The 25,008-nt window shown below is 42.7% G+C and overlaps 1 protein-coding gene across 1 annotated transcript in view; it reads left to right on the top strand.

The window, feature by feature from the left end:
- Positions 1-3,428: 3,428 nt before the first annotated feature.
- LOC120820730 (gamma-aminobutyric acid receptor subunit pi) overlaps positions 3,429-25,008 on the top strand; it is a 34,617-nt gene continuing 13,037 nt past the window's right edge. The window contains exons 1-2 of the mRNA XM_040178842.2: positions 3,429-3,666; positions 11,225-11,314. Coding sequence (XP_040034776.2) covers positions 11,262-11,314 — 53 coding nt within the window. The 5' untranslated portion in view covers positions 3,429-3,666; positions 11,225-11,261. The remainder of the gene's footprint in view (positions 3,667-11,224; positions 11,315-25,008) is intronic.

The following is a 25,008-nucleotide window of genomic DNA, read 5'->3' as shown; positions in this document are numbered from 1 at the left end:
AAAAACAAAAAGGGGAAGGCAGGTACTTTTAATGACCCCAAATCGCTTCTGGCTATACAAGTATAAATAAATGGCATGCAACAGTATTAAGTAGGAACACTCGACAATTTTCACGTATGGACACAGCAAAATAAAATAAAACCTCAGGTGGAATGACGAGCCGGTCTGGCTTCCTCTGACAGCTGTTTGTGTGAAAGTAGATGAGGACAACGCCACTAACAGTTTACCCCAGACACCTCAGCGCCAACATCTGTCTAACGAGGGTGCACGGGGAGTTCCCCTGGAGCCTGACATAACAGCGCTTTGATATCAGGAGGTTTGCAAATTTTCAAGCAGACATTGTGCGCAATGAAGATGAAAAAGCTGAAAGGCTGAAGCGTCTGGCATGTCAAATTTATTTTTTAAAGCCGTGGATCTTAGCAATAGTACAAAGTATGGAACCAATTGTTTTACTGTATTAGATAGCTTGTTCTCAAACATAATGTAATATCAATAGCTCTATAGTACTCAAATTGTCTGAAGGCATGGCAAATTGTGACCCCTGCACGTGTGCACACAACATCTAGACTGTGAGAAACGTCCGCTAAAGGTAATTGCTTTAGTCATTTCTAGGTCATTATCTTTCTCTCTGTGTTTCTTTTGTGTCTCTGTTATATCTGTTTGATTTCAACAAGAAGCATTAACAGTTACAGTACCAAGATCTATTTCTGTATTGAATAAAGGGAATTTTCCTTTCTCTATTTTTAATTAAATATGCTCTTTTCAAAGGAATGTTTCATAATGGCACACGTGGTGGCTCAGTAAATTACGTGCAGGGAATATTATCCAACTTTACCAATTCATTCAAGTTACTTGCCATATTTTGGATCTAGAGATGTCCTTTAGAGAAGGACACGCAACACTTTGAAGAGCAAAAAGACTTATATTATTTCTCTGTATGCACTCAAGCAATCAGGGCTAAACTAACACAGCTAAACTGATACAGGGTTCTTCCAGCTGTAGTCCCTGCTGCTCCCAAAGAGAAATGGTTGCTGTCCATGGTTCTGAATTATTTGCTAATTTCAAGGTCAAGATACATTTAAAAGATAACGATGCTTCAACGGTACACAAATTGTTGCCATATTGATCCTGACTTTACAAGTCAAGGGAAGCAGATCCAATGGTTGATGGCATGGAACCTGGAACGCTGCAAAGCCCACACTTTTCTGCTAGAGAAAGAAATTGCGGAGGACAATTGAAATTCTTCACGCAAATAGGTCAGGGTAAGGTTACCGTGCAACGGAAAACCTGAAATTGAAAATGTTGAATAGATGAAAAGTTAAAACCTCAGGTTTGTGGTTAGCGTAATTTTGCAAAATGCATGAAGGTGTTAATATCCCTAACAAGCTCTGCTCGCGTTGTGGTCAAATGTTAAACGGTTGGCCGAGACGGAGACACTCAGTGGCAACCAAAATGCTCTAAAGACATGATTCACTGTGCACTTAGAAATATATCGTCTCCTACATATGGAGTAGCTTATAACTCCCTGAATATGAATAAAGAATCATCCCTTTGACCCCTTGAGAGCTCAAGAGATCACTGGTAAACTGCATTAATGCTTTGGTTTCAGGGTGCAGTCTTCATCTGGTTTCCTCAGGTGACCCAAGTCTGAGTGATGGAACTCGGAGAACACAGCTCGACATGAATCATGCATAAAACATGCGCATGGCCATGTAACCCCGGGTGAAATGCAACAGCAGATGGATGAGAGCTCAGGTCGACGCAGCAAGTACTTGGATTCAAATGAGAAAGGAAAAGCTATAAAGGAGAGATTCATCACCTGTCATTGGACAAAAAGGTTGAGAGCAGGATGGCCTTCGAGGTGTTGGTCTCATCTTTGTCACCTGTCGGGTCATCTTTGCATAAAGAAGGACAGAGGCATGGGTCTCCTGGTGGATCTTCAAGGATCTTCAGAAGATATAAACATGTGATGGAGACAGCGGGACAGCGGGACATGTCATCACCTCTGGACGTGAATTTCTATCTCTTTGTGGACTGACAGGATGGATGGATGGATGGATATACTAGATTTCAAAAAGCAGTATCAAGATGTCATGGTCACACGTCCATACCTTATCCTACCAATTTACACCTGGAGCTCTGGTTAACAGTTAGCAGAAGAGTCATCTTATTGAAATAGGCTGTAGAAGCCTGAGGAGGTGGAATTGCTGGGTTCTTCCTAAGAAATATTAGTATCAGAAAACCACATAGCGTTGTTGGCATTGTCCTCATTCACACTCATTCACTTTGGTAGCCACATTCTGAAGACATCACTGGCTAATATCTATGGAGCATATAAACATGCAGCATTGTTATGCCACTTTTGAATTAATAATAATAATAATAATGATAATAAATAAACAAAAATTGTGACAAAAAATCTTTATACCTTCTTTCTTTTGTTCTTTTTCCCCACCACTATTTGTGAATTAAAACTCGAAATAGAGCCAGAGAATATTGGCTGACAGACAGGGCGGCCTGAAGGTGGGCAAATTAATTTCAGTATGTGGCGCCAGGTCACTCATCACTTAGATTTTGGATTTTCATTTCTATGTCATTGGTTAAGACACACATCCACAGTTTGTTTTTTGGTTTTATTCTATTTTTGACATGGCCGACAATATCAAAAAGTTTGGTCACCCCCGATTGAATCCCTGATAGAATTCCTCCCGGTGTCTCTTCCTCTTTGAAATGCATGCTGCAGCACCACTCTCACACCTCAATGATCCCCATCAGGAACTCCTCTTGGTTCTCTACTCCACAAGCAGGTCAGGGGTTTGCTAGAGAGCGTCCCTGGACGGGGAAGCTTACATACCTGAAGGACTCTCTTTGTACTTGCTTCAGCTGAATGACCTGAGCCCCACGACGCATCCAAATGGGTACTGAGTGGCAACGTTTATGTCACACATGTGAGCTAAGATCGGATCAGCTCCTGCCTGACTGACTATCTCGCCCCTTGGTGGTTTGAATGAGAGTGTTCCCAGCGCGCCCAGTACACCCAAAGAGCTCAGGCCCGGGGAGGATTGTCAAGCTCCATCCATCAGAGTGGAGCACCTTGCCACAAAGGTTCTCCCTTCTGATTTGTAACCCTGAAGCTTTCTTAGAGCGACCCTTGTTTGGCTCTCTGCGAAGCTGATTAGAAAGTAGAATAGCTCCAAGTGGTGCTGTGGTTATAATACCACTTGATTTTCTTTAAGGTACCCAAATAGACACTGAATAGTAATAAACTTGCTCCACCGTGGTTTACATGTAACACCCTCACTGTAATGGAAGAGCAGTTGCTTCCGAACAGGTATGTAACATATATGTCATCATCACGACAGACATGTTGGACAGTTTTCTAGGGGAGCTTCGGATACTCCAAATAAACTGCAGTCCACAGCGTGCGTCATTGCGGAGCGGCGCGTCCAACCCACAGTTGGTTAATGGGAATCCGCTGACGGAGCACAACCAGTCGTTCGCGCGGGCACGTGTATGCGCGTATCAGGAGGTCTTCGACTGAAACTGGATGGAAAGTCTTGACTGCGACGACACCGACCCGGCGGGAAATTGTCTTACGGCGAACGGAGTGTTATTCCCACGATGCGCTGACTTCTAGGACATGTTCACAGTGATCATCGGTTACAGGTAAAGTTTGGATTCTAACTTTGTAAACGCGACTGACTTTCCGTTTCTCTTGGTTTGAAACGGGGCGTCTTTGCTGCGCGTTGAATTTTGGAGACGTTTGTTTTCCTTTCGTGCGCCTTTTCTCACCAACGCGGACGGTCAAAAATAGTGTGACGGTTCCAACTTTGCAATATGGAAATATTTTAAAATCAGTCAGTAAGCGGTCGTTCGCAATCATGAGTTGATGTTACTTCACATCTTAAAATGATTTGCTGGTAAGTGTGTGTACGTGTGCTTTGAATGTGCGAGCTGTCGTTTGTGCAGCAGCGCACATCCGATTCTCCCTCTGGATGTGAACGAGGGTTAACACGTCTCCGCTTAATTGTATTGGGTGATTGAATTTCCCCACAGGGATACTTATGTATACATCTATTTATTGGAGATGTGAAGGGGGGGGGGGCTTTTGAGGATGATAGTTATAGCAGCGGCAGCTGGTGGAAAATAGTTGTTCATACAAATGATGGATCGTTTGATATTCAATTATTGCAACAGAAAAAAGAGTGTAAATAAAACTTGCTTATAACAATGCTATTCGTGTCACTCTATGTAAGGCATTTTGCTCTTCTCTCATCGTGGCAAACCTCTCAATTGCAGTCAAGAATGTCCCTGACAAGAGAACGCGCAAGCTGCGGGCATTGTTGCGCTTGCCATTGAAGACAGGAGGTGCAGGAAAAGCGTATTTTTTGCGCAGATATCCTATTTTACAAAAAACACAACATAAATATTGTCATTTTTTAAGAATTTGATATCATCCTTTATTTCCTTTTTTGTTACTTGGTTTTTTTTTTTAGCTCAAGGAGGGGCGCTCGAGGTGCGGGACGCCCCATTGCCCTCTATGGGCCATGGTGCCACTGGTTAGTAGGTGAAGGTCGCGCGATGAAGGGTTATGCATGAATCCATCGGGGGTTAAACTACAGCCCGCGGGCATCCACAAGCCAGTAAGCAGGTCGTTCTTATCTATGGTGATCTACTTTGGCCCAAATGCTCTCCATCAGATAAAGCTGTCAAGTAGACGTGCACCTTCTGGCCATGTCTCCGTTCAACTGTGATAAAAAACTAATCAAAATCACAACCTAGACGACCCCCCCCCATATCCTCCACCATCTTCTCAAACTGCATTTACGGCGCCTTTAATCAGTGCCACGGGCACAGATTGTAAAAGCACGCTTAATTGGTGCAGATCTTTTTGTTCACTCGCTGGATATAAACTGGCAGCTGCCCGCGCGGATTGCAGCTCTGGCAGTGTATCGGCCGGCTGACGCTCAAGAAGGGAGAGGAGAGAGGTTTAAATGTGTAAAGATAAAGGGAAAAGGCTCTCTGCGATCATCAAAACTCCAGAACTGTTTCTTCTCTCCCCCTCAGATGGACCACGGTGTCATGTGTCATCTGTAATGTCATCTGATGGCCCATGACCTTTTGGTATACTGTCCAGTCTTGAGCTGTCACAGTCTCCAGATGTGTCTTCAGATCAACTGTTCTCCCTTCAGGATTTTCTTTATTTCTTAATTTCTTCTACTAATTACGTCTGAAATGTGGCCCATGGGTGGGGTCTTGATGGAACAGATGCTCTCCAGCAGTTTTGCATAGTATAACGCAGTGTGTTGTGAATGAGATATCTTCATATGTCATTATTTCATTAGGAACAGTTTGACATTTCGATAAATAATGCGTTCGCTTTTCTTGCCAAAGCAGAATCTTTAATATTACAAATAAAAGAACACTTGAAGCTTGAAGGTTATTCATTAAATTATTACCATCATTGCAATGCAAGTTAAGTAAATGTATACACCCCATCTAAGTACAGCTAAAAAACAACCAAGTGCTATGGGATGGATTTAAATGGCATTTGTAAATAAACGCATTAGAGGCTTCTTAGTTAGCGCTGGTTTAATGGATCGCCGTGTTTCCCTTTACAGGCGTAACATCAACTACCGTAAAACCCACAGTATGTGCGCAAGCGCACTAGACTACCGTACATGACAGCATTAAAAAGTACAACACATACAGTACAAATATATTTGTCAAAATAAAAGCACGAAATATATACAAGACGACAGATTGAAAACTGAATTGCCAAAAAGAGTTTAAAAAAAGTGTGTCTTAGTCTTGCTTACTGCTTTACTGCTGTTATTAGCGAGCTAACGCTAGCTTGATGAGCTGGATGAGAGTAAACAGGAGGCTCCTTACGTTCCTCGCGTCAAAACGGGACAACGTGGAGCTCCCGTGCCAGGTTACGTCAACTTTGCATATTTTGCCATTGACACACTTTCAGGGCTCTCACGTGTCACGCATCGAGCGTGACAGTCACTCGTTTCTGTCTTTAGTAACGCACTCCCGCCACACATCCAATTTCTCACGCAAAAGAAAAGCATTCTGACTTTGGTTCCTCTTCAACCTCCCCGTCGGCCGTGGCGTCCCCCCTGCTTGCACACCTTGGACGACTAGTCGAACAGACGTCTCTTCCTGCGTCATGTGACTCACAACAACTGCCGGCGCTGCTGGCTGCTCTTTCCTCTACGTCGGCTCGGCTCTTTTATTTTTTATTTTTGCTCAGTGCGCATCTCCGCAACACATTGAGTGACGTAATAATCGAATCGATAATGAAATTCTTTGCCAACGCTTTTAATAATCGAATTTTAGCGATTTCATGGATTTGTTGTTGCAGCCCTTGTTTCAACTGTTGTGTAACAGGTCTTTGGAGAAAATTGGACATTTACTTCCTGAATCAAGAGTTCTCTAAAATAAAGTTAACAACTCTTTAAGTAAACTGTTCCTTTAATCCCTACTTTATCATTATAATTTCCATTTCTATTACTTTTCCAACTTGTCTGATTCCTCTTCTCTGTCCTCATCACTGCTGTAATTGTAGATGTCCTCCCCGTACAGTATAATGGAGCGGAAACACTGCTGGCTCATCCCATTAATGATGCAGAGTTCTGGACACGAGAGAGATGTCTGAGAAGATGAGAAGGAGAAGTCACTCAGAGCCTGCATGGAGACTTCTAAATCCACAAATGAAACAGGGGAGGAGAGGAGCGGCCTAGATGAAGTCCATAGGGCTCCTGACGTTTCTCTGAGACATCGCCTTGGTGGGTTAGAAAGGGAGAGGAAGGAAGAAAGAGACCCGGAGAGGGTCTCCTATCGGGAGGGCTGAGGGGAACACAGAGCAAAGTCACTTTTACATAATGAGTACTGTTGGATAGACATGTGGCGACAGCCTTAAAGAACCTTAAACCTCTCTCTGATGACAACCTCAGTAAGAGCTTTGATGACAGAGACAAAGATAGTTACGGAAAGGTGAAATACCTCATTACTCTATTCCATCACTCTCACATTAGTGATTCTTTCTGCTAGGAAGAATGCTTTAATATCACGCGTATGAAGCACAATGCTTTACTGTTATCAGAATCGTCATATACTGTAGGTTCTGCTTCGGAGCTAAAGTTGTTCGGGCAGAGATGCTCCTGTACTGATCCTGGTTAGATAAAAATGTGCACATAAAAATGCGCTCAAAATATATCCAGAGCGATCACTTGCTAAGTCAGAGGTGGCTCCTGTACGAGAACATTGTTATCAGATTGATACTGCGTATTATCTCATTTCCTCAGTCCAGCTGTCACAGACAGCATTGTAATCCAATTTTCATATTTTATGCTTTTCAATTATGTATTTCACTCTTATGTATTTGCACCATATTTATAGTCACGCAGACTTAACCAAGACAAATTCCTCGTATGTGCTCTTGTTAATGAACAGTTTCCAATCCTGATTCAGTTGGATTTGCGGCTCCGAAGGGATTTATGAAACTCTGGACCGGTAAAATAACAAAATACGTTGCCCAGAACACAATTTCACAATAAACACACTACTTGTAAATGACTTGAGATATTTACTTTGTTTTAATTTATTAAATGCCTGAATTCTAATTAGCATGTGGATTTTACTTAGAAAAATGAAACAATAAGAATCCACTTGCTTTATTAAATCATAATTATACGCAGTAGGATGCATTTTTCACAGCGAAACCTTTGATTTGTCACAGCAAGAATATAGTACCAGTGTTACACAACCTAATAGAATCCCCAGTGTGAATCACATATATATTATTAAATCAAATAGAGATCTAAAGTTCACCCCCCAACAAACGGAAACCAGTTAGCTTTAAAGTGAATCCCACTAGAATCTATCGCCAATATACTGTTATTAAAGTCCTTCTTCTTTTCACACGTCCTACTTCGTCCATCCATGCATCCATATGTCCTACGTCGTCAAAACGTTCCTTCATACGTCCTTCGTCATCAATACTAGCGTTTAGCTTTTCAAAATATTTTAGACAAGGATGCCTAGCAAACAATTGTTTTGTAAGAGAAAAGGATTTTCTTTCTCCCGTTGTAGTGGCTCGAGTGCCTGCAAAGGTCGACGTGCTGTGGACCTGACTCATCCCCTGTGCCTAGAATAAGTACCTTGAAGAGCGACCAAAGGAGAGAAAAGCCAGATAATTAGATTAAGTGACTCAGTTCTTTCTGACACATCTCATATTCCCCTTTTGCCCTTTTCAAGTCGGCTTAAAATCAAACGGCCAGCGGTCGGAGTCACAGCTGAAAGACAGGCTCCACTTTGGACGTCCGTCACCGGTCCTCCAACGATGGGTCCGTCGTCATCATGGTCACGGTCAGAGGGAAAAACATGGTCTGAACAGTAGAGATATCTGTGTAATATCTAGAGCACAGCATAACCTTGGGGAGCTAATAATTCAGCGCCTCATCTCCTAAAATAACAAGACGGCAAATATCTGGTACTTTGAAGATTAGGGTGAAAACATCCGTAGTCCAAAGTTAGCATTTTTGTGCATTGGCTTTCATATGTATGTGTTAACAAAAGCTGTTGCTCCAAGGTTGTGTGTTTTAAATGTGAGCTAAGCCCTAATTTAATGACTTTCTTTACTTAATCATACAGTGACGGATGAATTCAATTACGCAAGGTGGTGGCAAAAGCAAAATTGAATTATCATGTTGTTTTTTCTGATTTATGTTCCACTAGATCCTCTCACTGAGTACCTGGGGCACATACATACAACAACAATAACAATCATACGTCATTTTTAAGATGACAGTAATTACCTTGCGGCAAGAGGAGTTTTGATGGGAAACGTTACGTTATTTTTGTCTTCTAATTGAGTTGTATATTCTGGACATGGAGTCCAGGCTTGTAGCTGGTTACAACTCAAGTTTGTCCATAATATGCCCTGGAGTTGAAGTCAATTTTGATCAATTTGCAATGGGAAAATTATGCCATCTATGCACTGGAGCATGCAAAATGTCGTTTTCCAGTTTGCTTTCCACGGCGAAAAGCAAGCCTCTGGCAGCAGATCAGAATAATCCGCATTGAGTACTGTTCACATCTATCTGTCGGCTTGTATTTTTAATCTCATACCGCCGTGTTGGACTAGGAATCTTTGATACTACTATCCTCTTTCCTTCTTACAAAATAAAATTATACAAGGCAGTCAATGTCTTGAATTGAATTCTTTTGTTTTGTTTCAATTTACAATATTCACCACAATATTCTATTTAAAAGTGTGACCAGTATGCAGGAGATAATCCGCAGTGAGGGTTGCCAGGTAATGTGCTGTAATGCTCCATGAAAGGCCTCTAGCGGAGTGGGCGTCATTGAGTCCCTTAATGCTTCACCAGGCTGCATTCATAATCATTAGATTGGCCGTCTGCATTTGGGATCCAAGCATGCTGGTGAAGATGAATGCATGTAATGAAATATTAACATAGACATCAGCACATTTATTTATTATTGGTATAATGAACACATTTGAATGTATTTGGTATAAACATGTTGTATTGCTTAAAATACCTCGCCACTCATTCTCCTTGTTTGAGTTCATAATGTCTCCAGTGCGTTGGTCTAAAAGTGACATATTTATATCCGGGTTTTGACATCCTTCATTGAGATTATATTACTCAGACCTGGTGCACACTGGGTGTAAGTGGAGCATACTCATTCTCATAGTCATTGGCTCCGTGTTGAGTGATTGGCAGGTCAGCGAGTAGAAATATGGTGATTGACCTCCTTTTTTTCTTGCTACAGCATTGAAGAAACATCGCTTCAGCAGCAGCTGTGAATTTGATAAGAGTTTGAATGCTTTCATGTGATGTTGATAAGGGCTTATTACTCATTACGCCCACTCATCCGGACTAACACACACACACACACCAGGTGTGCATAAAAATAAAAATAAACTGAATAAATTCTACCCAAATGCTCAACTCATGTTTTTTGTTAATTTCTTAGTTTTAGCGCCTGTTGTTTGCTGGTTATGTGTTAAATATCTATCTACCTCTCTAAAGGATACGTACTGTATATACCAAATAGATCCAAGGACGAAAGGTTGGATTAGATGTATTTGCACGATAGATTGTAAATGGGTAATTCCAATGAATGTTAGATTGCATGCATTGTGTCCAATGAAGTTAGCTGCTGATATTATATTATATAATAAGTGTTATATAATGCACTGCTTATATTTAGCATTTGAAAACGTCCCGCACCTCTTCAGGGACGCCCACATTATTAACTTCAGTCCATTGGACAGCAAAGGCACAGACACAAAGTTGCTCAGTAGAAGTCTTAATTGTAGCTGTGTGCAAAGCCGCAGCGCTCACAATTAACATCAGGGAAATGTAGCTCTGCTGCAGAGCTGAAAAGAACAAAACAACACGTTACGTTTTGCTGCTGTGGTTTGCATCTGTCACGAGCAGCTTAGACTACAGTAAGATTACATAACCCTCTACAGGCATGGGGTATGAGGCCATTGTCAGTGATAAAACCATGTCTTAGAACCACACACTGTGTATTATGTAACCAAAGAGCCACCGCGGCCACCAACAGGTCTTATGTAGTTCAAACCTCGACCACTTTAAAGTCACTTTTAACGCCGCGGCCCCAGAAGTTCGCTTTCAACTGCACATTAAATATTTTGTCGGCCCAGCCTACCGTGCACATTAGTCAGGTCTCATTCTGGTCTCTGAAGGTTTCTTTCCACTTTCATCTAAAAAAGGGGAAGAGGGAAAGAGAGAGAGAGAGAGAGACAGGAGGAGAGAGAGCATAGAGATATTGGACAGACGGTGACTCTTTGAAGGAAATGCCAAACGCTTTATTCCTTTTGCAGCTGGCAGTGCCGGGCAGGAGACGTCATTGTGCCGTTGAGAGAACGGCCCTCGGGCTCCTCAGTCCTCTAGCTCGGACAATCAAACAAGGAGACTGACAACAGCTACATTTGCGGTACTGTAGAGATGGAAGACGAGAAAGAGGGCCACAGGCCATCTGTGATGTGTGCCAGCTGATTCAGGTTGAAACGGGGACGATTTTGGTCACTGATACTATCTTACACCCATGCTGAGACGTGTCAAACCATCTTGTTTATGGCAAACAGTAAAGTCCCGATTTCCTGAAACTACCACCGTCACTTACGTCGCTGTGTGCTTTTTTTTTTCTTCTTTTATGGCAGATAAACTCCACCTGGCGTCTCCACTCCGTCGGCAGCCATGGCTCTCTCTGTATCTGGAGGGACCCTGTTCACCGTCCTCCTCATTAGCAGGTGAGAAACACAACGGCTGGGAGCTGCAGACACACAGCTGTCGCAGCAGACCGTCCGCATAATCAAGTCACGTCACATTCTAATTTGCAGGGGGGAGACGGAGAGGTGCTGGCTATCTCGTCCGTCTCGGGTCGCCTCATTTTCTCCTCATTTTCTCCTCCACCATCAATACTCAGTAACAACTCCCCACGCGTTCGACCAGCGAGCGCTGAAATCCCCGGGCGCTGCCAAAATGAGCGGTCGGAGCGGCTTCCTGCACAAAAGAGAATGCCTCTCCCTTTTCTCACAGTTTGTTTTTCAATGCGAGGAACACACCGTGCACATTTCACATACGGCAAACCCGTGGGGTCTCGTTGGATCCCGCCATAAAATATTCTGTGTGTGGTGCTCTTCTTCTCTGTGGGATTCATGTGCTGGGGCGGGTTGCATGCCACACTGGTACGTAGCCGAATGCATGTTTTTAGTGTAGAAATCCATACTTGCAGCATTTTCCAGCATGAGGTGAATTCATTTCATGAATCGGTGGTTGTTGAAGGGTTCCATGCGGATCACTTTTGTAGTGATCGTTGTTGCGTTTGAGTGAATCGTCTGTTTCATGTACAATGACCTTGTGGTCCTCCCCGCTGTGGACTCAGAACTAAAATACACTCAAGCCTTTCTTTAAGAAATACATTTGTACAAGTCATCTATGTCCCTAATCAATAAGTATAGAAATGTTATTTTAATGTGAAATTCTACCGTTAAACAGGACAATCAACTTTGTTGGCTTAGGAAGACTAAACTACTGTTCCATGCAATCATAGCAAAATGTTATTTCTACCCAAACATTGTTAGTTGTTTAATCAATGTCATCATCTGCAAAAAAAAAGAATATTATTATTATTATAGGAAAGTTGCAGTTCATTGGCATATTGTGTCAACAAAAAGGAAGAGCACATGAAAAATGTGTCTGTCTCCTTACAATGTCCCTACAAAGTGTCCCTTCTTTTGTGTGATACAGATGGCCTGAAGCCAACATTATTGCAGTAAATAGTTTGTTTCCATTTAAACTGTGCAGGTGGACTTTCTTTAAAAGCATAAAACAGAAAAAGGTAATTGTGTACAAATTGATTGACTTTGTCATAAGATTTAGGAATCGTGGAGTAAAGGACGTAAAAAAAAATGGTTCATCCGCATGTAAAATGACCTTGCCCAGGCATCGGCAGGTGAAGGGTCTGTTATTAATGGTACTACGGAAAGACCCGCCCACTCTGCCTCTGATTGAGTAATACTCGTTCTCTTCTTCTAGGAATTAGTCTGATGCATGGTCGACGAAGGAGACAGGTGGAAAGCCGTGGGTGTTTCATAATGATGGCACGAGTCTTGCATCAAGCCTTCTTTAAAATGTTGCTATGCGCTTTGCGTATACGGATTGCATCAGATCATAGATCAGTTGCACATTTAGTCCAAATGTAGTGTCATAAAGAGGCTTAATGTTAACATTAGAGTGGAACTGGCAATCCTCACACAACAAGACCCTTGGTAGATACTATTTAAGGAAAAAATGCTGTAATCCACTCTTATTTTCTCTTCTATTCCAGATCTATGCAATATTACCATAAGTGTTCTTTTATTGTCTCTTTAATCTGGTTTAATTTAGTAATTTCATCTTGTTTAATCTAATAATGAAAATTCTGATGATTGCAGATGGTGAGAAACAACACTGTAGGTAATTGATATGAGTATGTGGTAGGAAGACCCTGGGAAAGTGGATTCATCTCGGCCTGGAGGCAATCAGGACGAGGTGTTCAGCCTTGATAGCTTCTGTGATTTAGTGATTAAGAGCTGCTGCCGGTGGAATACAAATGTGCTACAACCATTTCCACCAACATACATGGCGACATTATTGACTCAGATGCTGAAGACGACCCAGGACCTTCGTATCGCGAACGAAAAGCTCATAAAAGGTCAAGAAAGTTGCACATTCATTAAGCAGAAAAGGACTCGCAGGGACACGAATGCTGTGCTTGGATTAGGTGGAAGGATTAACCGCTTCATGTTGAGGATACAATACAACAATTTAGTAGAATTCAATAATGACACATCCAGCCTGTCGGTAAAAACAACAAAATGATGCAGTGAAAAATGATCCAGTGCCAAATTCAAGAGGATCAAACAAACAAATATATTCCACTTAATATAAATACACTTATTTTCATGTGAGGCGTATTTACTGTTTGTTGGCAAAACACTGTACGAGTGCAGCAAACACACAGCTAGTTTCCTACTCTTAAACTAGCCAGATGTTCACATTGAGGCTGGTGTCTTCAAGAGAACTAAAAAAAAGTGGTACATATATGTACAACTCTCAATTCTTGGTCATTTTTCAAACAGTTGGTAGCACAGAGACAGACACGGGACACACGGTCAAACCATGCAGTCAAACAAAGGGGAACAATCAAGACAACGGCAAACAAATGCAGCCAGGGACAAGACAGAAAGACAGAAACTGCAATAAAGTCTAAAAAATAATACAACTTCAAATGCTTGCCATTGTTAAGGTTGCTAAATTATGATTAACAGTCATACAATTAACAGGGAGGGTTTAATCCTCCTCCATACAGTCCACAATTAAGTCAAAACGTAATCTAAAGAAAGTACAATGATCTGATATTGTCTTTGCTGTAACAACCGCAGTACATGCAGCAGTTATTTATAATGTAATAACTAAACATAGCTGCTGTCTTCTGCAAGTCTTTTATAAACCCAGACAGCAGAATTAAAGCTGCCAGGCTGGATTTCTATTTCAATCTCTCTGAAAAGAGGCTTAATTAACAACATGAAGAAACACCAAAGACCTGCACACAGGAAGCGATGGTTTGACTACAGCGGTTACAGAAAGCGTGGATGAAAAGAAGCCTTCACTGGAGGGACATGACTTGGTTCTATACAGAAATCTATTTCATGTCATCTTTTTTAAATTTACTTTGATCAATTGTCAGCGGAGAGATCAGCGTGCCCCAACGAAATGGAACAGGAGGCGAAACGGTTGCCTTGTGAGATTGTTTTATCCTTAAAAAATTGAATACGTAGTGTTTTCATGTTTTTTTTCATGTCTTGGAGGAGTTATTAAAGTCGTTGAGTAACAGGAAATCTGGGTTCGGGGGGAAGCGTATTATTTTCAGCGATAAAACAGAATTCACGCAGTTTGAAGCTGTGTTGAACCTCCTGGAGACAAAAAAAAAAAAAAATGAGAGTGGACTCCAACGTGTGCGTTGGCACATTGATTTGGAAGAGTGATGGTGAATTTGACTCCTTCTGACCAGTTAATTCTTGAGGCTGCTTACGCTGATGTCACATGTCAAGGGTCACCAAACTATAAAACCACTGACACTTTGCAGGCGATGCCAAAGCCCCTTTAATGCTCGACTGCAAGCCAAATACACATCAAATCTCATCCTAAAGTAGGTTAAAACCGCAGCCATGATTGTTACCGTTCTTGCAGCTGTTGCCATAGAAACGCTAGATAGCCGTAGTTGGCATACCCGTGAGTTTTTCAGTGATTTAAATAGTAGCTTCTGGGTTTGCAATGGCTGCTTTTATTAGAGGGGCACAGAATGTGACTGTTAAAGAACTTCCTTGACAGGTCAAAGAAAAAAGGTCTTTAATAAAGAATATTTAAGCTTTTTTGCTCATAAGAAATTCCTCAGAGTTAAATAAGGAGGCAATTGATATCCTTTTTAGTTCCACGAGATTCTCTTTCCTCGCCTTTCTTTCTTGAAATCCATCATTTATCACTTTCTGCAGCAGAGCGAACTGAAAACCAGCGTTTCATGTTCATTAAGTTTAATTGTTTCTCCCCTATTTGGAGCTACATGTCGTCTCTGTTGGGTTTCTCTGCCATTTTCAACGCGGATTTTCACGATACCATCGTCACTTTAATTTTTTTCCCTCTGCGAGACGTTTTCTCATTAGAGACCTTATTATTCTACACTTCTATACTTTCTGAGCCTCAGGGTTCCGCCTGTTCATTAGCCTCTCTATTGCTGTGAGAGCATATCACAACAGATCACTGGGGAACAATACAAACACTTAACCACCACTCAGATTTGGGGAGGAAAATGGAAAATGCACTTCGCCGCTTCTTGACAGGGTTAAGCGTATTCCTCTCAGCTGAGTCCTCTTTAACAAATGATACAGTATGAGGAGGGAGGAGTTGGTTTCACTCCTGCAGATGACAAATGTGACGGATGGTTTTGAGGCAAAAGATTTGATGTCTAACGTTTTAACCACGTGCGCGGTTACACGGACACGCGCCTCGACATCAACTACCCCGCCTCCCCCAGAGGACAGGACCCGGCAAAATGAGAAAACATTAATAGTAGAGCTGCCACGACCACAGCCGCGCTGAACTTTGCCAGGAATCAAGAGAGAAAGGGTCGATGCTACAAAACGTCAATTGCAAATAAACCCAGGACTTTCACCCGGGAGGCCGGTGCCCGTGTTGAGTTATTTTGAAGATGCTGATGTTAAGGATGTTTTCACCGACTTGTTGGTTTTAGAACCACACAGATGTTAGACTTATAAATATGTTGTTTCCAGCTGTAGGGAATGTCACAATGTCAGGTGTGGGATTTTTACTTACCTGTTTCACACTCACTTAGAGGAATCATTGAACACGACAACCCAAACCATTGCCTCAATAACTTTTATTAATGTCATGTGATGTGTTTTTATTGTTTTTTAGAAATACTGTGACATTAACGAGTAAATATTTACTGTCTAAAACAGTTGAGGTTGAGCTTTTGTGGAAATGAAAAAGTTTCCAACAAAACAAACAGCAAACCCGTGAACATTTGAGATTTCATTCACAAAGGCTTCTCCTTCTCAAAGTTCAAATATCTTCAACTCTATTCAAACTTCTTTTGCAGTATTTCAGAACATGCCATTGTCCCCACAGTGTCCGCGTCAGTCGGTACAGAACCTTTGAACCTTCTACCGTGATGGCATCGCGTTGTGAGTCTTCCCTCTAGTTCCTGGTGTCGGCAGGTTCCTATTTTCCATCCGCACGTCTCTCTGGGCGATTTGACCAATTAGTTTGTTTGTTTTTCTGTGAAATTAGCTGCCAAACTAGAATTGGGCCTCCATGAATAAAATGATTGTTGTTTAGGTGTTGTTGTGTTGGTACGGCTTTTGATGTATGCAGTTGACCTTTATCAAGACAAGAATATCAAGAAAGTCCCATCTGGTATAAGTGGTACTAATGCTCGTCATTTTCCAGCTCGTTTACCAGAATAAATTGTTGCAGGTGCTCGGTGTCCCCTTTTAGTGGTGTCAGAGTGAAGAATCACTCTGGCAGCATATTTCCCCAGAGGGGATCGTCCCTGTGTTTCCAGGGCACACGTGTCTCTAACATGATAAGTGTTGGCGGCCGCCCTGGAGATGGAGGTTTCAAATGAAGTTTAAATGGTGAAAATCCACAGAGCCGTGGAGATATGCATATAGACAGCTATGGAGATTGACATTGTGGAGGATAATGGCACCTCTTCCACGATGCAGGAATCCATCAAAGCTTAAAACAAAATGCTACAGTTCTAAACCATGCCTAAAAAGGATCAAAAAGATGACAGCAGGTTGGTGGCTTTTGGAGAATATAATTAGACTGATATCATACTCGCCCCACAGACATCTTTATTCTCCATACCGTAAAGTTTCAGCTCGGCAAAATACAACAAAATATTAACTGCTGCTTGATTAACTGTAATACCCTCTGGACCTGATTTAATATGCTCTGTTAAGGATGTGACGAAACTGCTGCCAACTCTCCTCCACTCTTGTGTGCTTTGATGGACTCACTGTTGACAGGCTTTAATTATAGAGCAAGGGGTAATTATTAGGGGTGGGGGAATTTTTTATCTGAATCTGAATATCTTGCCAACTTTGAACTTTATTGAACATTATTTTGATTTTCCAAAAAGTCGATCCGTATTGAAAGTTGGCAAGATATTCACAGATTTGGACTTTTTTCCGGTATTTTACAAATACGGACCGGTCTGAGACGAGAAGAGAAGCTTTTTCTTAATTTAAAAGAAAAATGAATCTGAATTTACATGGGCTACTTCCATATTGTGTTGAAATGCGAGCTGCATTCGAGATGGTAATTCATCTGTTGATTTTCTTTAATTATCAAATGAAGTAGGAAGTGATTAGCAACCTCTAAGTAGCAAACTCAGATTTGTGGAAATTTAGAAAATAGAGATGCATCGATAATCGTTTTATCAGTTTAGAATCGATAATCGGTTTAGAATCGATTATCGGTTCAGAATCGATTATCGGTTCAGAATCGAATCGTTGACCTCTGAATCAGAATCAAATCGAATCGTGAGGTGCCAAGAGATTCCCACCCCTAGTAATTATGGAGGGCTTGGGACATGAAAATAATAACATTTTCTTATCTTAAGCATTTTTGGGGAAGGAAAACCATAATAATCCAACTCCCAGTATGAACAAAACTTTTGTTTCTGGTTGATCGTAAAATTTCCTCCCTCAAAAGTTGGCAATTTAGCCGTATAAAAGGGAAAAAATGAAACTAAATAATGTTCCTTTTGTTATTTCCTGGTTCAGTCTATTTGTGATGCAGCAGCACCTATTGGCTGTTCATTAGTTCATCAGCTGTCAGCGCAGTAATATTGTTGTTTACGCTGAATTCGGCCCACCAGCTCGGTGGAAGCAGCCATTAGCTGGCTTGTTACTCTCTTTTATCTGGCGTCAAGACGAAAACACTGTTAATTGTCCCGCTGATGGGATTCTTCTGGACGGTTACATTTTTCCTCATAACTAATGACTTTTTTCCTCATTAATGACTTAACTGCATGTAATGGGCAGGAGGAAGAAGCCAAGTGTACTTATAGATCATCCAAGGAGGCATTAAATGTGTCTCCGCCTTAATGAAGAGCCAGCGTGTCGATGGCCGTCTCGGGAGGATGACGTAGCAAACAGTTTCCGCCGACGTAACTTCAGGATAATCTCACAGCAAAAGGCCCTGAGTTCCAACCCAGCGAGGCGCCTTCCTGTGTGGAGTTTGCACGTTCTCCCCGTGTCAGCGTTGGTTCCCTCTGCGTTGGCTGGCTTCCCTCAAAACGCCCACAGACACGCACTGAGGGTTCATAGAGACCGGAGAGAGGTGGCATCAGGATAAGACGGGTAGAAGATACGTTCCTGACGACCATCTGACCGTGATGCGTTAATTAGCGTCTGCCATCTGGCACTTTTTCTACCAGAACAGACTAAACTACATTTCCCTTAGAATGGGAGTGTGCACAGCATATTCTGGAATTTGAGAATATCACTAAAGTGATTTAGTGATTAAAACCAAATAAATAACATAATAGAATGCAATTGAAAGAGAATTGGCGAATACATGGTGACGCTTGACCAAGGTGACAAAAGATCATACGTATGAATACATGAAAGAACAGGATATGTTTCCCTTTTTTCATTAGCGTTTCAACATTGTTTACCACCGTCTGAGGTTCATCCGTGGAATGTACCGTGTATGTAAGAGGTGGACCCACCCATTGGATTACGGACGGCCATTTTGAAGCTGTGACATTATTGCCATTGCCACCCTGTTTTTTTAGCCATTGAAATCTTGGTTCCTTACCACCAGAAGTGACACGAGGGGGTAACGTTTGAGCACGAAAGTAATGAAAATTGCCACACTGGACAATGTCAGTGCACAACCGGTCAGTCACAGTCCAGTACCCAGGTCATCCATTCAACTTTAAATGAACATCAGGCTGTGTTAAAGAGACCATTACCCCGTGTTTCCAATGTTTACTGAGGTAATAAATCAAGTGAGGTCATTTTTGTGTAGATGTCCACACAATCTGACTTATTTTTATAGCAGAGGAGTTTTCACGTTAAGGAGCATGTGTAAATTACTTGGCTACTCATGAATGAGGCTACTAAATAAGACAGGACGAGGTTAAGTCATCCAAACCAGTGGGTATAAGGTATGAGGTCCAATACAGGGGTTGTCCTCATCATTCCACACACCCATATATTGTTCAATGCAAAACGGAGTTACTTTGTATCAGTTAAACCATTTTTCCTAAAAAGCAAATTTGCTTCAGTGTTTTCCAGTCGAGGGAAACTGCGTAATCTTCCCCCTGCATAGATTTGACGCAGCGTGACCCGCTGGTCTGCATGACACCAAGCCACCCCACCAAAGTTTATCCACTGAGCAGACTGTGCAGCCACGCAGACAATTACTCATGGCTGACTTGCTGTTACTGCACAAACAGAGGTGAGCAAGAGTTTGGATCTAAAAACATCAGGCTGAAAGCGGGCCAGCTGGATTCATCTCGCAGCAGGATCACCAAAGCTGCGTTTAATCACTCGCTGAAGAACATTTTGTCAGCGAACGCACCGCTTGTTGCTGAGACAGCCATATGTCTCTTTTGAATCAATTTGTGTTTTTGTCGCGATGCAGTTTAAGCGGTACGACAGCGTTTTCCGAGCGCTCACACGAACGACACAACTTCACAGCTCCTCGAGCTGCAAACCGCCTCCGTAGAGCGGTCTTCTGTGAAGGCAGAGTCTGACGCGCGTTAACGACACATTAAGACGCCGCCGAGTGCACACGAAAGACCCATTGACTTTGGAAGGAGCCGCGATTCAGGATTGTGCCGGTGCTGTAATTGATTTGAAGGCCGCGCGGACACAAGCGGGCATAACAAGTCTTCTTAATTGTCTTGGGGTGATGGAGCAGAGCGCTTCATTGACAAATATCGCTCAGTAATCAGCAGAGCAGAGTTTTCCAGCCTGTGTGTATTATTAATAAAATAATTGGGTCACAATAACTTAATGGAATGAGCCAAAACACTACATCCATATCTGTAAAGATTAAGAAATGGTACTTTGACATAAAATGAAACCTTATTAAGATTGTCGAACATACGAGGCTTTGTAATCCAGGCTAAATGGAAAATAGTAATGATCCTCTTTTCTTTTTTATTACAACTAACTTAACAAGATTATTCAGCTGCAGGCGCCGTCTTTTTAAACCTCTGAGCCCCGAAGCTCGCAGTCATGATTGAACAACATTATCAGCTTTTCCTGAGGCAGATTTCCACTGAAAGTCCTTGAAGGTTTTTGTCAGGATCGCATCCGTCAGAAACGCAATTACAATGGTGCTATCCCATTAAATGTGTATTTGTTTGAAATCTTACCCCGAATAATCATTCAATTCTGCATCCTCAACGCTTCACTTAGACCGCTTCACTTCCCGTGAAGAAGGGCGGACTGAACTGCAGGTGCTGAGCACGGCAGGAGAGGACAGCAGAGGGTATGATAGAGGTAACAATGTAAATAGTTCAGTATAGATATCACCTAAAGCCTTTCCAACATCAGTATCACCTTGTTAGTATTAGCTAAATAAATTATGTTCTCTGTTCTTTTAGTCATTGTTGGACTGTTTCCACAGAGGTGCAGGATTTATATGTTGCAGTGAAAACCGTGGAAAGCGACTAAAATCTGCAAAACTGCTGAGGATTTACATTCGTTCTGCAGCCAGAGCCACTAAAACGTGTCCCATCAACACTTTGCTTGAGGTTGACACTACTTTCTGCCACAGCTCCCATTTCTTTCTTTGATTCAAACTTCAGTGGGCTTATGGAGACAGTAAATGTTCTGTATTCGGCGGGGGGAGGTTCTTCAGTACTCCCCTGTGTGGGGGCTTAGGGAGGTGCCTGGAGTAGCATGAAAGGAGGAAACAGCTGCTTCTATCCACAAAAGCCCGCAACATGAACCCAGGAGGAGTTTGTTCTTCTGTTCCTCTGGTTTATTTCCCGTGTTGCCTGGTTGCCTGCCACTGCACCTCCGAGCCGGCAGCGGCTGCCGATGGGTCTGAGGATGTCTCGGAAGTCCCTGAGGAGCAAAAGGATAATCTCTGTCTGTGAGAGCAGCAGCAACTTTCCTCAAATCCCATTTCACAGCGTCAAAAAAAAAGAAGTAATATTCTCTAGAAAGGAGTGACAGCTGGTCACTACCAATGGATCTTCAGACTCGTGGCCTGATGTACTGTACCTACCACGCCGTCACATTGAAAGGCTTGATTCTGTGCCCTTAGAGGTCAACTAAGGTTGTGCCTTATTCCAGACATGACCTTTAACCTTTAAAACCTAATGATACAACTCACATGAATACCAACCCAACTTTACCATTTACTGATATAAGGAAACAAACAAAACTAACATGACCAACAGTAAAACAAATCAAACTAAAAATGCATTGGCGAACCAGTACATGCAAACCTCTGGGGGCACCACAAAAAAACAAGCAAGCGGCGCCTTATCAAATCCTGCCATGCTCAGCTTATTTGCACAATGCTCTTTAATGGGGGAATATTCAATCAAATTGCTCCCTATGTGCATACATGTGCGAATGACTGCGAGGTTGAGCGGAGGGGAGTTCATTTGAGGGAGTTTGGGGAACAGGAAACGACATGAATGAATGAATGAGTGAGTGAGTGTGGGGACAGCGAGGAGCGGGTCGGTGAGAACAGTTCCGGGAGAAAGGGCTCCACAGAGAGAGCGTTACCCGGCCCTCTGCAGGGAGGGTGCACAGTTGAATTAATCTCTTGTGAAATATGCAAGCGCTGACGCCTTGAGAGATTAGGGAAAAGGAGTAAGCGCGGGGGGGAAATCTAGGGAGGTTATGTCATGAAAAGGTAATTCCACCCACGGGGGTTTGATTCCTTCATTCCAAGCCGCTCTGTCGTCGCTGCTCCGTCTAAAGATATTCTTCCACCCGCGCATCTGAACCACAAGGAGCATCAGGCAAGAATACAGGCACACGGCACGTGGAGCACAGAAGCCTTCCTGTGGTGGTGGAGGAGGTCGCTTACTGCTGCCCAGATGTTTTATAGTCCGGAGTGATTCATTTTTTACATCAGGATCTACAACCAGCATCAGCTGGTTGTAGATCCTGATGTAAAAACTGGATATGAGCAAACTAGCCATCCACCGCTTATTGACTGAAAGCGTCTCGGTGTAATGCAGAGGTTCTATATGACATGAATAAACAAGAGCAACCGGCAGAAGGGGATGTAGACCCTTCGCTTCGTGCAGAGTTCTTTCTATTGGCACTCTGGTGCTTGGAGATACTGACTTGTAGTAACTTTAACAACGTTATTAAAGACTGTGCATTGTTTGGTGGATCCACCCCTCACTAGTTTTTATCACTAACTTCTCTTGTCGTTTCAGTTTCACTTTCCTCGTGTTCCTCCTGATTTCTCGTTCATTACATCTGAACCCCACACATACTCCCCTGCCCTCCCTGCTCCGGTGCCAGATTGTCTTTGTTCTATTCCGTGTGTTTTTCTCTCGCGATAGATCCTTTGGTTCATGACTCCACCTCGTTCTTGTCTTCTGCCTGTTGCCTGTCCGATTCGTTTGCCTCTACCGATTGACCGAAGACCTTGCCCACTATCTCACCTCGTCTCATCTGGATAAAAGTGATTATTTTTTGAACAAAACTGAAATCAGATGACCAAAATCCATCTCGTCATGAGGCGGATGAGCTGTCCTGTTTTAATGGCGGTTAGTTACTGGTTTCTTCCATTCAATGGTGACTACCGAGTAATTATGAGACCTCCTTCCCACTGAGTTCAGTGAGCCAATAGGCCATCAGCGTGGACTGGCCAATTAGCACGTCCATCCATTAGACGGCTGCTCATTTCAGAGGTGGAGCGCTGGCTGGAGCCCGCCTCAGCATGTGATGGGTCAGATGCTGCCTGGACACGCTGTCCCACTCTGAAGTGTCACCTGCATGTGTTTATTTTGTGGGTCAAAAACCAGCTGATGCCACCACATGGTTGCATAATCTCGGCTCACCCTGCTGTTAAGTGTAAATTCAAATTTGCACAATAACCTGTAAAATAAATAAATGGCATCGAGCTTTGAGCTCCTGCTGGGGTTGAAATAGAGTTTTTGCGATTGTGTTGTGGCCAAGCGCTATCTTGTGCCGTCCTCTGCTCACTTCAGGGGATTCGACGTGTCGTCTTGTTATTCTCCATAGGCAGCCTGCTGGGCCGGTGTGTCTGTTGCTGTCAACGTGCATCTTGGGAAACTGCACTCCGCCGGCTGCAGTTTCATCTGAGTCCGGAGAGCGAACCTACACTACCTAAATATGAGAGTTGCTTGTTTGCGCCCGCATGTTTCCCACTCCGCCTTACAGCCTGGATGTCCTCTTGTGTTCACAATCATGCCGACTCGCACAAACACAGCAAGGAGATGTTGATCATATCAGTGGGATTCTGGGAGGATTCAATATTTTTTTCCCTATTTCTTTCCCAATGTGAAGGCTCGGTGCATAGCGAGTGTTTTGGCAGGTTGGAGAGCCGAGGTCTCATCCCCCGTCTCCAGGTGAAGGTTTAGACAGCCAAAGGTTGGAGAGCCTGGGGATTTGCAGAGACGGAAAGCGTGAGAAGAGGCGCAAGGTTTGAGCCCACATTCTGGTGGGAGACGCTGCCTTTCATTGTCAGAGCGTAAAACCCTGACAACCAGATTGTGGCTAACAGTACCTGCTATATCAATTTTAGTTGCTTTATATGCTATTAGAATCCACGCTACATCATGTTTTATTTAAAACAAAATGTGTACACATATAATAAAAATACATTTAATTTATATTAAAGTCACCTTACATAAAACATCAAACATGTAAAATATCCTATGTGAATGACTATATGAATGTAATGAGGGTCACACAGGACGACCTAGATTGATACCGCCAATCACACGGCTCTCCGATTGTGTTGCCCGCTGAAACAACAGGCTGGAGCCGTGTGAGTGAGACTGCATGTGGCATAGCAGCGTTGCGCCGAGAGCAGGTCACCCAACAGTCTAACCTGATTTGACAAAGGCAGGTGAAACAAGTCCCGAGTTGGGCAGAGGGAACTTTTTCTTTGCCTTATTTTATTTTTCACTCATTTTGTAAAAAGCCTGTGCAGTCTAGAGGTCCGGCACCGATGCCGTTTGGCAGATTAACGGTCCGACCTCTCTTGTGGAAGACATGAGAAGGACATTCATTTACCGGGCTCTCGCTGTGAGGAGTTTCCAATGTATTCTTTAATTAAGCAATAAGGTACGAGAGGCTGTACTTTACCGTTCAATAATGTAACAGTTTGGGGTTGTTAGGCCCATATTTGAAAAAAATGTCATGGGCGGTATTGAAGGGAGGAAAAGTATCTCGTAACTCAAAGGAGTCGTTGCATCGACAAATACTACAAATTACTAAAGTAACCAGAAGATGAATACTAATGAGCTCCAACCAAATGTTTGGTCGAGCGTTACTCCAGTAGCAGGTTGATGTTTCTGGTCCATTGTAAAAAAAGGTAACACACTAACCTGTGTGCCGTGCCTCCATTAGCATTGATCTCAATGCACTGCTGCGCCTCGGTTCACGTCTGTGTAGCCTGCAGAAAACATGCAGCAATCCTATCATGAATAAATCATTGCGTTCATCCTGAGACGTTTTAATAATTAACATGTACAAACAGGGTCAACATCACCATGAGGCAACGGCATGCCACAGTTCAAATAGCAGTTAAACTGCTGGGTTGCAAAAGGAGGTCGCTCCATAACACAAACCAGAATGAGGACCACGTTTGACAAGAAGCAACAGGGTCTGCATAACTGGCACGAGATCGA

Source organism: Gasterosteus aculeatus, chromosome 6 (genome assembly GCF_964276395.1).
Source record: "Gasterosteus aculeatus chromosome 6, fGasAcu3.hap1.1, whole genome shotgun sequence".
Taxonomy (NCBI): Eukaryota; Metazoa; Chordata; class Actinopteri; order Perciformes; family Gasterosteidae; genus Gasterosteus; species Gasterosteus aculeatus.
Note: the sequence above shows the minus strand (reverse complement) of the source record. Positions and strands in the feature narration are given on the sequence as shown.